The following is a 15,427-nucleotide window of genomic DNA, read 5'->3' as shown; positions in this document are numbered from 1 at the left end:
GCCCACCAAGACACAGAAGTCTTAGTTCAGGAAACACTGTAACACTGTCTCTGGAGAATCCATCTTTGTAATAGAGAGTGCCAAAAATCCGGGAATGGCTTTGAATAGTGCAGGAATTGACTGCGCTCTTACTCTAAAACGAGCTGCCAAGTCTCCACAAAAGACAATGCTGTTGGATTAAATTCTAAACACTTCACATTCCCATTACCTACTTGTCTGAATCGACAGCCAAAACAGGAGACGGGTAGAACATTACTTCTTTCAAACTTTCTTCTAGTGCACAATGATGGGTGCATGTGTCATCCTCATTACTGACTTTCAAGAGGAATTTAGAAACATTCCTTTTTGCCCAGACATTTGCTGGCTGAAATGCAGTGTTCCTGGAAACCTTAAAATCCTTGCCTGAGAGAATGCGATTGTTTTAAGCAGTTTTTGGAATGCTTTTAATGATATTGTTATTGAAGTGGTTTGCTGCCTGGGGCTCCTTTGGGAGGGAGGGAGGAATATAAATGGAAATGACGACGGCAACAATGGAGCTAAGTTGGAGCAATATTTTATCATTCCAAAACCCAACACCTGAAGGATAGGAATCTTCACCTTTCCTTCTTCAAAATATTCACTTCTTTTATGAAATAGGATTCCATTCAGATAGAAGGGGGCTATGAGCATTAAATATGAATGCAGATGGGGGAGAAATGCAGTGAAAGAGTCCTAAGGCACCAAATAGTAATTGTTTTCTTGCAGCATCAGCTTCGGTGGCATCAAGTGGCCTTACCAAGCGGGAAGACAATGAAAGTGATATGGGATAACGTGGTGCAGAGAAACAGGGAAGATATTATGGGAGAGAATCAAGGGAGAAAATCCACTCCACCCACAAGTCAGTTCCCGAAATAAAATAATCAGAGCTCTTGCTTCTTAGTGCTTGGTTTTGTTTATTTATTATGGTCCAGTCGTTCCATTGACCAATTAAATGAGCAAATGAGCAAATCAGTAGTTGTGTACATGTGCATGACAGGAAGTATCATCTCTGAAAGGGCATTCCTTTTTTTTTTAATGGGGCTTGCCACCTGCCATGCTCATAAACACCTCCATTAAAAAAATTTTTTTTAACCCTCTTGCAAAATTAAACAAAGCCTCTTTTAGTCAACCCAAATTTTAACTGATTCATCTATTAAATCACCTACAAAAATAACCACTAACACGTAAAGAAAATTTAAAAGATTTATTTTTTTAAAAACCTGCAAAAATTAAGACGATCAGGGAGAACTTTTTCAGGAACTGACAGTTGTAAAATCTCTGAGCATGAGAAGGATGCCCTTTAAACAAAACAACAAAACAAAACAAAACAAAACAAAACAAAAGAAAAACCTGTGAGTGGGCAACCATTTGAGATAAGGGGAAAACCTTCCATATCAAAGCAGGTGATTCCAGGTAGGTTTGCACCACCTCATCACTTTAGTTACCAATTAATTCCTGGCTGGTGAATTAATTGGTATTAATTAATTAATTAATTCCTGAAAGATAGTGAATGGAATACATATATATATATATATATAAATCCATGCCTGTCTGTCAAAGCAGCCATAGAGAAACCGACTTGAAGAATTATACTTGGGCTTCTATATCCCACTGAGATGATGAGGTGGCCCTTGATCAAAACCCTCATACCGGCAGTTTCATCTTTATAAACCCAGCATTTGTCCGTCTCTCACAAAAATATGGGAAAGAATGGCACTGCTTGATGCCAACCAACTTGAGAAGTTCTCCCTCAGGTTTGATTGAAAAAAATAAATGTGTGTCGATCACCCTTTTTAGCTTTTCTAAAAGCAGACAACAAGCATGCATTATGAACTCATTAGAATAAACACACAGGAACTCCCTATGCACATTTTAATAGAATAAGACCAATGTGTATATACAGGCCTCCCCACACTTGTGCGCGATCGACTCTGCATTTGTGGCTGGTACCCAATGGGGCTGGAATGACAGAAGGCAAGGAGCCCAACAGCGGATGGACCTGGAACCAATAATAACCAGGCACAAGTACCGTATTTTTCGCTCCATAAGACACACTTTTTTCTTCCTAAAAATTAAGGGGAAATGTCTGTGCATCTTATGGAGCAAATACATGGTCTCTGGAGCCAAATTGCCCAGGGGCGAAAAGCAGATCATGCTTTTTTTTCTGAAAGAGGGAAGTGGGCGTTGAAACAAAGTCACTGATCAGCAAGCAATCAGAGGGAGATAAGGGACACTAGAGATAAAGGAGGCTGCCTGGGAGGGGGAAAGTAAAGACAGCAAACTTGCAAGGAGAGGAGACAGGAAGACTAAAGCAATGAGGAGAGAAATTAGAAGAAAAGGAGGAGCAAAAAACTGCTCCAGCTAAGGAAAAGTCACTAAGGCAAACAAGAGGGAAGGGGGTGTTGAAAGGAAACAGCTGATTGGCAAGCGATTGGGGAAGGAGATAAGGGACGCTAGAGGTAAAGGAGGCTGCCTGAGAGGGGGGAGGTAAAGGCCCATGGATCCTCAGGATTTTTGCATTGGGTCACCCCAAATTCACCATCAGATCACATAGCATTCTATTTTTCTCCCCATCTGCCTCCTGCTGTGGAATTTTACAAGGAAAACACTGAGACTAACGAGGGAGAAGCTGACAGGCAAGGCCATCAGTCCCTTAGACTAGTTGTAAGTAAGGCAGGAAGGCAGAATGGGGGGGGGGCGACTCAGGGGAGACCAACATTGTTTGTTTATTACCTATTAAACTTATTGGCCGCTTGCCACCCAAAGGGTCTCCAAGCGACTTCCATTGAAAAAATATGCACAAATACACTATGAACATAAAAGGAGCCTGGTGGATCAGGCTGATGGCCCATAAAGCCCAGCATCCTGTTCTCACAGAAGCCAACCAGATGCCTATAGGAAAGCCGCAATCAGGATTCGAACACAGGAGCCACTCTCCCCTCCTATGGCTTCCAGCAACTGGTATTTGGAAGCACTTATTGCCTCCAACTGTGGAGGCAGTGTAGCCTTATTAGACTTTACCGACTGGTGGGGTTTGCGTTGGTCCCGGGAGGGAGGAAGGAAGTCAAATGACACCGAGATTGATTCAGAGAAAGAGTTTATTCTGCTCTCCGGATAGCAGAAGCCACTTGTGTGGTCAGTCCACAGCAAGTCCAAAGAAATGAGAGATTTCATGCAGTATATATATCCTCCAGGCACCCTCTCCCCCCTTCCCCAGGAATCCAGCCACGTCAGCTTATACACGCAAGTTGACATCACAGATGTTCCTGCTCCTTACTCTTAACCATAAAAGGGTTTTCCTCTTCCTGTACTCTTGACCATAAAAGGGTGTTCCTATTCCTGTTCCTATATTTTGGAGCAAGAGATCACCAACTCCTGGTGCCGTTCCCGGACTAAGTCTGTGCGTCAGAGTGTGGTCAAGATGTAAGATAAGATAGACAGAGTGCCATCCCTGCTCCACTGGAACAGCCAAGGCCATCCATTGCTGTCACTGATAAGGGAGAGAGCTTTGAGCACTTGTTTATACAGCTGGCTTTTGGCTCAAGAGCTCAAGTTAGAGCATTTTAGAAATGCTCCCTTGGAGGAGGAAAAATGGGGATTTTGGGTCAGTTTCAAACTGACTGCACAGAAACCCATTCCTTCAGCAGAGCCTAGGCATCTTGGCTAGTAGCCACTGGTAGCCCTCTCCTCCATGAATTTCCCTCCTCCTCTGCATATCATAAAAGGTGTGTGTGTGCGTACTTATATAACACATTGATATTCCATACGGCACATTGGGAAAACAAAACCAAAACAACAGCCTTCCCCCATAACAGTGACAGAAAACATTAGCGGCATGCAAGCAACACACAAAACAACAGTCCCACCTACAAACTAGCAGATAAAACTATAAAGCTCAACACAGACCACCCCCTCCCTAGCCCTAAAATACGTAATTCGCAAGGGACTGGTGAAACTGCACCCAATATTTGCCCTAACAGGAACACCTCTGCTGCTGTATCTGGTGCATCGAGGATGATGGCGCTGGTATAAGACACTTTGGGAAGGTTTTGCCCTGAAAGGTGGAATAGACATTTTTGAAATAAATATAAATAAATGAAAAGATACCACCTCTGCTTTTCTTTTTTTTCTTCCTGGTCTCTGTGACTCAGAAGGCAACAAAGGCAGCCTATTCTAAGCTGCTCTCACCTAGTTTCCATTCCTTTCCTCTTACATGAATCTTTTAATATTATCAGAGACATTTTTGAAAAATGAGATCTGAGGGAGAGGCTTCACTTGCATAAGCCAGGAGAGAACTAGGCTTATTAAAACTACTTTGGGGGGGGGGGGGGAGAGAGAGAAATGGAAAAACCAACAGCTCCAAAACATTCATTTCAAAGACGCTGCCTACTTTCACTCAGAGGTGGGATAATCTTTTTGGCTAATGCACACTGTTAAGTAAGATTGCAAAGGCGCTCATCTTGCAAGGTGGACCCAGCACAGAAGGCTCTGTCACAGCAGGAGCCCTCCAGCATTAAACGACATCATATTAGAAGTTTCCATTGCAACATCACCCAACTAATGGGCAGATTAAGGCCTTCGGTATCCTTAGCAATGCACAAGGGCATTCTCAGCTGCTTTTTCTCAGCAACAGGGGGCCCCATTAGCTAAAGTGGTGCTTCAGGTTAAGAACAGTTTCAGGTTAAGAACGGACCTCCAAAACGAATTAAGTACTTAACCCGAGGTACCACTGTATCCTTAACAAACTACAGCTCTCTGGATTCTTTGTGACTGCCTAAAGTAGTATGATACTGTTTCAAATGTATAGTGCCAATGGGACCACAATCTTAGTGACCAACTGGGTCTGTAGGGAGGAGAAGGCAATTTCTTGGGCATTCTGAGCTCAAGATGTTCAGGACTTCGTACAATAGTAACAAAACCTTAACCTTGGTATGGTAACCAGTGCAATGTAGTGGTTAATATGGACTAAGTCTTGGGAAACCAAGGTTTGGGAAACAAGTGGAGAGTTGATCTCCACTCAGCCATGAAGCTCACTCTGGGTGCCTTTGAGACAGTCACAGTCTCTTAGCCTAACCTACCTTAGAGGGTTGTTGTAGGGATAAAAAAAAAAGGAAATGGTGGCAGCTTGTATCCCTTGGAGGAAAGCTGGGATATAAATATAGTAACAAATAAATTAAATTAAAGAATATTGGCAGCCAGTGCAGTTCTTTTACGTGCTGGTGGAATGATGCTCTGCTTAGTTCCCTTGCTGTTAAATTCTGAATCATCACACAATCCTGAAAATTTAGAATTCCAGCTGGTTTAAAAAAAAAAAGCATGTTTAACATTGCTTTGCCACTTTTTAGATATTCAGCAGAGCTGCCTGTTTCTAGACCTGCAACTCCACTTAAGTCTCTTTTGCTCTGCAGGTAAGAGAAAACATTGTGCCTAATGCACCTGTGATAAGGTGAGGGAATATACTGGCCTTTTAGGTTATTCTACAGATAGATTCTATGCACGTTTACTTAGAAGCAGATCACCCTGACTTCAAAGGGACTTATGCATGAGTAAGAATGCACGGCATTGCAGCTATATTCTGTAGTCTGGCTTTTCTACAAAATGTGCCAAAAAAGAAAAGAGTTTATAAGGATTTATTTGTCCAGAAGCTTACTCTGCTGATTGCTTGCTATTTTGGTGCTAATGTTAAATCTCCTCAAAAGAAGGATAGCCATATTCCAGCTGCAAAACATGTTTTATTTCACATGGGACAGGGTGGGGATAACAAGCTTGCACCAAGTAACTTCAAACCTAAATGAATGATGCAACCCATATCAATTATACAAGCTGGGCACAATTTTTCACAATTTATTTTGCTTTGGCTGTTCTTAGGGATGGATAAAGGACTAAAGTCCTATCCTCGACCCTCAGAATTTCACTTAGCCCTACTGCCAAAGATTTTATCAGGCACTTTCAAGAATCTCTATGCCCAGGTGTTTTGTTTTGTTTTTAATTTAAAAAAACCCATCTTGAATCAAAGTTGCTTAGATTGTTGGGGGAGGCAGCGGGCAGAAGAATATTGTTATCTGGACCCAATTTGTATGTCCAAAATCTTTGGACATCTGAGGAACCGAATCCAGTAGTAATAAACATTAATAGTTCATCCTTAACTCTAGCACTGAGAACAGAAGGATTAGAATTAATGTGTTATTTCAGCTGTGAGAGACATTGACATTTACCTTCTGTTTAAATTTATAGAGTGATTTAGGAAGGAGGTTTAGAAGACAAATTGCAGTGGTACCTCGGGTTACAGACGCTTCAGGTTACGAATTTCGGGTTGCGCACAGCGCCGAACCCGGAAGTACCAGAATAGGTTACTTTCGGGTTTCGGCACTCACACATGCACAGAAGCGCCGAATCACGACCCGCACAAGTGCAGATGCGGCGCTGCAGGTTGCGAACACTGCGGGTTGCAAACGTGCCTCCCGCACAGATCATGTTCGCAACCCGAGGTTCCACTGTATAGAAAATTTCACAGAGGGGGAGACTGGAAATCACTGCAGCAAAGACTTGTCTGTACAGCTACAGGACCAACAACCTCCCTGTCTACTGAAGTTTGGTTTATGCTCTTTGCATCTGCTAGATGGCAGTGTGAGTCACTTGGGAAAATACAGATTTTTTGAGACAAACAGAAAAGCCCACCATTGAAGCTTCACCTGCTTAGTATCACCCATTTTCTGCTACATGTAGTGTATTCAACCAGATGTCCAGGTCCTGATGCACTTGGCTGGACTTCTAGCTTTCATGGCTTGTTATGGGATTTCTTGGCATTGATGGCCTATAATGTGTTTTCAGAGTCAGACTCTATAGCAGCTGGGAGCTTACTGGAATCATATGAACTGTCCAGATAGCAGGTGTCCTTGCTCCACAGAGCTTTGCCCCTGGACACTCTCCACCCCCTAGGGGCAGGTAAGACTGGAGGCAAAAATGTGAGGTGGAAGGCTGTGCCGCTCTGCCATAGCTGCTGCCTCCTCTGACCTGGGTTGCTTCTCTGGCGATGGTGGGGCAGCTTCCTCTTGCATTTACACTGCCTGAGGCAGCTGCTTCATGCTACCAAACGGGTGGGCCGGCTCTGATAAATAAGTATTTCATCTTGTCTGTCCAAAACCTTCCAACACTCAGCTTCCCTGAATGATCCCAGGCTCCAGTATTTTGCAGCAAAAACCTCTCTCTTCACATCCTGAATAATTTCATGAGCAATTTTATATCACGTCCCTCCTTGCACACCTTATTCCTAGCTCCAGACGGTAACTTTTCTTCATGGGGGTGTGTGGATTCCTCCTCCCTTTTCAGTTGCCCCTTTCCATAGCTTTTCCAGAACTGCCACAACCTTTTCATGATGAAGTTTTTCTGTAGTGAACGCCTTCTCTCAGAACTTTTCATTTGACAATTGGGAGTACACTATAATCTTCCATTTCCTAATCTACATTCCAGTGATGCGAAGAGGAGAAAAGGTCCCTGAGGTAACAGCGTAATTATTAAAAGGTATTGCTTCCCCTTTTCTAAGCCCATTGACTACGAGCCAGGATTTCATTGCATTTAAAAACACTTCTATTCAAGCTGTGTTATACTGTGGCTGCTGACAGTACTCAGCTCTCCCTCTCTATATTGGCAAATGCAAATTTTTATCTCAAAAAATAAATAAATCCTGCAAGTATTTAAAAAGACGAGGAAATATCTGACCTTTTTGTGTGTGGTGTTGGAAGTTGTACAGAAACAAAAGCCCAGGTCTATAAGGAGATCCAGCATCTGGGATCTCAAGGTCCTTCTCATGTGCCCAACTAATTCCACAGCAGATATAAAGATAATTGTGGCCTTTGCAGCGCTGGCTGTTATGCTCAATCATGCAGATAAAATCAGCAGCACTACACTGGTCAAATGGAGGAACCATCAATTAACATTCATAATGTGTGCTGGTAAGTAATGACCATTTCCCTGTCTTTACTCTAAACGGTGACCGCTTGCTGGGATATGTGCCAAATCCCATCAATGGCAACCAGCATGTCCAATGTCTGACAACATCTGAGGGGTCAAAGGTTGCCTCTCCCTGCATTGACTATATACCACTTTGAAAGAAGAAGGCAGTGTCGTTTTAGCTAATACCCCATTCCTCCTTTTTTCATAGCTTTTGCCAGCTATTCCCTCTTGCTCTCCATTTTGCAGTATTCAATTTGTAATATATAACTGAGCTGATATTTTTATTGTCTAAAATTATGTTTGAACAACCCCAAACTTCTTTAGCAACCAAAGTGTACCATTTCTGTAGGAATATCTGGGTAAAATGTAGACTGGAGCTACGGCCATCATGTCAGAGGAGGAAAATGCAGTTAATTATTTGTCTGTAACACAGTCTGTCTACTTACCGGTGCAATTTCATAGGCAAAAAGTCCGTATTTTTTGTCTGGTGAAACTTCATATCGAATAGCTTTCATAGACACCTAAACAGAAAAAAAAATGTCACAAGTAAATTCATTTGAATGCATGTGCATAAATTTGAAATCCAAGAACATGACCATGATACATTTGCTTGCTTCTTTTAAGAAGATGAGATAAAGTTGCCTGTGTGTTTCATAATAGAACCTGGCATTATCACTGAATGCTCTGAAGGAAGGGCAGGACCCAAAAGCTAGGCTTGGCTCACATGTCTCGTATGGCTTACAGACTATTAAGCAGTTAGAAACGGAAAGATCAAAATGCTGCAGCTATCTGTCAAGCCAAGTATGGAATCTGAGCTCTAGGTATGTTAAAAGATCTGTGTTTTGCATTTTCTGCTGCTGCCAAGGCCAAGATATTTAATAAGTTTACTACTTATTCATGGTGGTACAAGAAGTAAACTAAAGCCATTTTATTGGTCTGAAAACCAGACAACTGTGAAATAAACCTGCCCATTAAATGTGGTACTTACAATTATTTTGTTGTCTATTAACACCGTTGAGTTGTTTGTTTCAACATTGTGCAGTATCACAGAGCCGTTCCGGTTTCTATAAATGAATTCTGTATCTAAAGACGAGAGGAGAGAACAGAACAACAGTGTGAAAGATGATTTGGGTGGAAACCAGGCTTAGGTAGAAGGCGATCCTGGAAGAAAGACCCTGTAGAGCAGGGATGGGCAAATCTGTTTGGCTCTTTACATTTATATATCTATTATTATTATTATTATTATTATTATTATTATTATTATTATTATTATTATCATCATCATCATCATCATCATCATGCTGCTCCTCTTCCTCCTCCTGTACATTCATCGGTGTTTTCTCCTAGTACACATTTTTGCATGCAATTTCCCCTAATATAATGTGGGTTTTGTGTTATTTTCACCAATATATGCATTTATATGAACACTTTATTCTATTATATGCATTTTTGTAGCTATAACTTGGCCGGAGAACTGCATTGCAAAATTCAGAGAAGTGCTAAATTCGAAGGAGGGCTGTGTTACAGTTTGCCTAATGCTTTGGAAAGTGCAAACCAGGCAAGTCCACCTTTAAATTTGAACTGAATTCAATTTCTCATGACTTCCCTGCTGGAGAACCTCTGTCAATAAGAACTGGCACGTTGTGCTTGATGTGCAAATAGTCTGACCTGATATAGGCAGACTTCCTGGGTTCCTAATAGGCTCAGCAAGTGTTTGTCATGAATGTGAACTAACTTGGAACCTCTAGGTTACACCTAGAATTTCATGCAACATTCGGGGCACAGAAGTCAGTGTTGAAAGAGTTCCATGAAAATGGCATGTATGAACTTCTATTGCCTTGAAATGCACAGCAATACTGTTTCCAGGTAATTTAACTCAAAGCAACTGGTACAGACTGAAAAGACAGCACTGCATCAAATGTGATAAATAACTGTCAACTTAAAAAAGAAAGTAAGTTTGCAAACTACTGCTGTATATACTAGCAATAGCTGAATTCCTATGATCAAAACCAGAGATTTTAAATATCTCTTTCCGCTTCCACCATGCCTGGATTTTAGTTGACTAGTTTAGTTGGCAGTAAAAGTGCAGTAGGATTTGTTTTCATTATCTCTAATGCAGATTCAGATTCCCACAGGGAGCCTTGAAATGTTCTCTGAATTTGTCCCTCTTCAACCAGCCCTGCTTGCGTAATAAAATGGCTTTGTGTGTTAAGAGGTAACTAAATCCATGTTACTGCAGATGAGTAACAAATCCCCAAGGGCCACAAATCTAGGTATAGTTAAAATATTTTTTGAATGTCGTGATTCTTTTGTGAATGCATGTAACACCATCCCCCATACTTTCCTGGCTAGAGATCCATGAAGTGGAGATATATTGCCAAAAATTTAATTGCATGGCTCCACATCAAATATCTCAGGAGCTCATAGTGACATACTGTAACCCTGGGCCATAGGCTCAAGAATGCATGTTATAAGGCTGGGGTGGGGAACCTCTGCTTCTCCAGATGTTGGTGGACTCCAGCTCCCATCAGTCCCAGCCAGTATAGTCAATGGCCAGAGATGATGGGAGTTGTAGTCCAGTGACATGGTTTCACGCTCCCCTGTTTTAAGAACTGGGCCATTTTGTTCAGTGAAAGACTAAATAAATCTCCATACTACAGATCAAACTGGTTTTGCCATGGTTCTGCTATCCAGGAATGTCTGAGAACTGTAATTCCGTGAGACAGAACTCAGAGAGTTCTTAGGGCTTCACCAAATCACAATTATCAGATTGTATTATTATTATTTTTTGTAAAATCCACAACAACCAAAGGGCCATTAAACTTAAACAGGTTTGTAGTACAAAAAGCACAACAAGAAAAGTGTGTTTGTGAGAGCACAAACTTAATATTTAGTGGATAAAAGAAAATCATGTCGGAAACTGACCATCTGAAATGCAGCCCCCAGTAGCAGAATAACAAGCATGCTAGAGCAGGGATGGGCACCATCTGTGACCCTCCGGATTGTTGGTGAAAATTCCTGGATACCAAGATCCAAGTTTAGGGGAAGAACACTTTGGTGACAGAATCCCAGCAGAGATTTAAAGTCACAGAATATGCAGCAAAGTAAAGTGTAGACATATAGGCTGTTAGACTTTTAAAATACGCCCTTTAAAGTGACTTCCAAAATCCCCTCTTAAAAACTCTCCAGAGGTCAGATTCACATGCTTCAGAAAAGGTTGCACAGGTAGTAAAATTTAGCTTTCACAAACTGGTGAAAAGTTACTAAATTATTGCTTTAGGTCCTCAAGAGTGGCTGGTGAGAGCCATGCGGTCTGAGCTGTAGCAACCAGCGCACACCTCTTCACATGTTGAGCTTCTCGGGAGGACAGGGGGAAAACAAAGACTTGATTACAATAACAACAACAATTTATTTATACCCCGCCCATCTGGCTGGGTTTCCCCAGCCACTCTGGGTGGCTTCCAACAAAGATTAAAAATATATTAAAACATCAGTCTTAAAAAACTTCCCTAAACAGGGAAGTTCCTAGTTTTTCCCAAAGTGAAGGGAAATAGACATTGCTAAGCCTGGCAGGACAGCTTACTCTATGACATTAACCCCTTCCTGCATTAATTGGACTTAGGCATGTTGATCATATGAGACTAGTTATCCCACCCAGATGTCCTATCACCTTGAGACAGCATAGCCAACGATCAAGGATGATGGGCATTGCAGTCCAACAGCACCTGGAGGTCCACATGTTCCCCCTCCCTGTTCCAGAGCTACGTGAGAAACCAAGCCACATGGTTATCCCCATGGCAATTGAGACAATGTGTTTATGCATGTTATACTCTGAATGATTAAACCATCTTTGAAGGATTTCACTTCTTTTTGGAAATTCGGACCCTACTGAAAAGAAGAGAAGAAAAGAAAAAAAGTGAACCATCATTGATCTGCTGGGGCTGTAGATCTTGCTGCTACAGTCAATACGCGTCATCAGCAAAGGGTCGAAATTTAATGAAGAGCAAATTGGCTTGCTTTAAAGAAGCAGAAATTGATCGGCTTTGTGACCCAAAGCAAAACACAATAAGGCTTCAGTAGTCTCCAAGTCCTGTAATCATCGCCGTCCTAAGAATCAATGAGTAATAGGCCTCCTTTTGTGTTTTGAAATGTGTGATTCATATTATTGAAGCTGAATTCATTTTAATAGGGCGTCCCTCAATCAAAGACAGAAAATAACACAGCAATCTTGGTCTGTAATGAATTCTGTCCAGCAAGCTGATGAGAATTTCAGCCTGATTTATAGCTGTCATCAGAGCTGATAAAGGTCACCACTGAATCTCATTTTTTAAAAAAAAGTTTCCAATTTTATAGGGGGCTATTTTCAGCCAAAACGATGCTGAAAATACCCAATTCTCTAAGCAAAGAGCTGTTTGTTCAAGTACATATGAAGAATTATCCTGGAATCCCTTGACTCAATAACTTCCTTCGCTGACGATTTCTAGGAATCTGCCTGATAAAGCTCCCATTCCTCAGCAGAAAGCTCTTCCATGCATGCACGTCAGGAAAGAGTACAATTCCTTCCAATTGCAGATCTTTGCTTATGGGGGCTTGAAGGGGGCATTTTGGACGGCAGATGGATCTGCCACAGGTGAGAAGCCCTCATGTGCAGGCAGAACTCTAGCTGCAGCACTTCAGATCTTGCCCATTGATGGGTTGTGGTTTTCCTAAGAACATACGAGTCTGCTGGATCAGGCCAATGGCTCATCATCCCATTCTCACAGGGAGCAGGATTCGAGCACAAGAACATTTCCCCCTCCTGTGGCTTCCAGCAACTGCTGCCTCCAACTGTGGTGGCAGAACATCGCCAATGTGACTAGCAGCCATCAAGAGCCCTCTCCTCCATGAATTTGTTTAATTCTCTTTTAAAGCCATCCAAGTTGGTGGCCATCATTGCCTCTGGTGGCAATGAGGTCCACAGTTTAACTATGTGTTGCATAATGCGCTCAGTGAATGCTGACCGTCTCAAATCGATATCAATATCAAACAATGTATATTCTATACCTTATATCACATTTTCGAGAAATTGCAGACATTTATATATTGACAGTCGCCAGATTTTTTGTGTGTATATATTATTATTATTATTACTTATTAAATTTGTATGCTGCCCTTCATCTGTAGATCTCAGGGTGGTTCACAACATAAAAATACAAGATAAAAACATGAAATTAATAATAATAATACCCACAAACTGATAAATCCTTTCCCTTGTAAAAATACAAGATAAAAACACAAATTAATAATAATAATAATAATAATAATAATAATAATAATAATAATAATAATAATAAAAAATACCCACAAACTGAGAAATCCCTTCCCCCACCCCAGTCCTATATACCAATAGTAAAATTGTAGATAAGAAATGTAGATCAATAAATCTGACAGCAGCTTGGGCCCCTCTTTAGGGATGTTGCTATGGGGTCTGTCATGCTGAGCTCCTGCACTTCTAAAACTTGCATTACGCAGCATTTGAATTACATTTCCCAACTATCTGGAAAGGCTCGTTCTCTGGCCACAGAGAGGCAGTCTGCTGACACATATCCCAAGGAAGTGTGGTCAACACATTGCCACAAGTCTACTCCGCTCCAGCATGCAGCTCATGTGCTGCTCTATGGATCTGGATGATGGAAGTATCCCATGGCTGTTACACAAGAGCTCAGTTCTAGGAGACTGGGTTCAAAAATGAATTAACTACTGATCCCACAGCACTAAAACACGGTCAGGACCATAAAAAACCTGCAAGTGTTACTTATGATAAAATACAATGGTACATTGGGGCCAGTAGCATCTAAAATTAGGCTAGGGGCTGCATGTGACCCATGGGCCACCAATTGCCTGTCAGTGAGCTAAAACATGGCTGAGCTGCACAATACCCCATTGGCTAAACAATGCATGTATTTGGTCCACGCACAAATTGAATGGTGACACAACGAAGGGGCATAGCTCAATGGCAGAGCAATTCTGTTGCCTGCAGAAAGTCCCAGGTTCACTCCCTGGTGTTTGCCATTAGGGCTGGGAAATATCCCTTGTCTGAAACTGCGGAAAGTCAACAACACTGAGTTAGAGAGGCCAAGGGTGTGATTTAGTATACGGGAGCTTCCTGTGTTTGATTAAACCAGCATTTTACGGCCTCTCTCTTCAACATCTCCCATCTCTTCCTATGAAATGAGAAATGGAAGCTAACGTTCAGGTGGCAAAAGGGACCCAAGGAAGAAAGATGCCAGATTGTCACTGGCACATCCAAATCGACGCCCCATCACAGCCGTATGTTCCGTGTGGCTCTTGCCTAGCAATTTGTATTCACAACATACCAAAGGCATTTGGCCGAGGTGTTGCAGCAGGCTGCAACAGCTGAATGTGTAGCAGGTTTACAGATTAAGAACAAATAAGCCATTTGCCTGCAAGTTCTTGAAGTCCCATATGTAATATGAACGGTGAAGGAAATGGAGGCAATTATAGTTAAGAGAGGCCGTTGTTGAGTGATAGAAGAGAAGCCCACGACAGGTGGACGAGAACAATCTGGTTTTATTTCCAAATTGCACCAGCAATTAATGCCAGGCAAAAGCCCTAAACTGAGCTAGCACAACTCCCAACGACAGACGCTGATGGAATGGCTTAGCAAGAGCAAGTGCTGGTGGAGAGCCAAGAAAATGCGAGCCAAAAGCATCACAGTGGACAGAGAAAGACCAAACACATGTTGGTGCCCAAGGCAGAAAATGCAACTGATACCCCCATGGTGGGGGGGAAATATATAATAAGGAACTAAAGAATGACAATGATGATTTACAGAACACTACTGGTGTTCATGGCACTTGAAGAGTAGAGGTACAGTATAAGAGCTCAAGCCTCTGCCCTGAAGAGTTTACAATCTAAAATTCTTCACAGGGGAAGCAATAGAGCAGGAAGGAAAAGAAATGGGAGGCAGGGGTATACGAGGAAGCAGTGTACAGTTGTTTTGGTTGCACATGCTTGGGCTTAGTTGCAGACTGAGCTACAGTAGGATATGCAAACTATGGAGTTATGCCAATGGCTTCATGACCAAGGTGGGTTTTGAGGAGGGATTTGAAGGAAGTAAGAGAGGTAGCAGAAGAGAATGAGTGCCAAGAATATGGGGGTAGCAAGGAAGGGAAGGTGGAGTGCTTTGAGGGAGCAGACTAATGGTGGGACAAGGTCTGGTAGCAAAAGGACAAAACTACAGCAGAGGAGGGAAATCCGAGACAGATATACACAGAAAAGAATAGATGAATCAAAGGTGAGTACACTTCAGTGTACGAAGGTGGGATAGGAATTTCTGGGAGTAAGTAAGTAAGGTCAAAGCAATACAGTCAAGTTTAGATAATCATGCTAGGTTCAGTTTGCATGCAAAGCTTTCCACCTCCTTATTTATAAAACTGGAGATTTGATTCTGCCT

General features: G+C 42.0%; 1 protein-coding gene across 6 annotated transcripts in view; it reads right to left on the bottom strand.

The window, feature by feature from the left end:
* The window catches only part of DPP6 (dipeptidyl peptidase like 6), a 497,800-nt gene that overhangs the window by 117,921 nt on the left and 364,452 nt on the right, over positions 1–15,427 (bottom strand). For all 6 annotated transcript variants that reach the window (XM_083466765.1, XM_083466767.1, XM_083466764.1 and 3 more), the window contains exons 4-5: positions 8,960–9,054; positions 8,418–8,492 (exon numbers count right to left, since the gene is read on the bottom strand). In XM_083466765.1, the coding sequence (XP_083322891.1) occupies positions 8,418–8,492; positions 8,960–9,054 (170 nt within the window). The remainder of the gene's footprint in view (positions 1–8,417; positions 8,493–8,959; positions 9,055–15,427) is intronic.

Source organism: Podarcis liolepis, assembly GCF_965112155.1.
Source record: "Podarcis liolepis genome assembly, chromosome: 12".
Lineage (NCBI taxonomy): Eukaryota > Metazoa > Chordata > Lepidosauria > Squamata > Lacertidae > Podarcis > Podarcis liolepis.
This window is presented reverse-complemented; position numbering and strand designations above follow the sequence as displayed.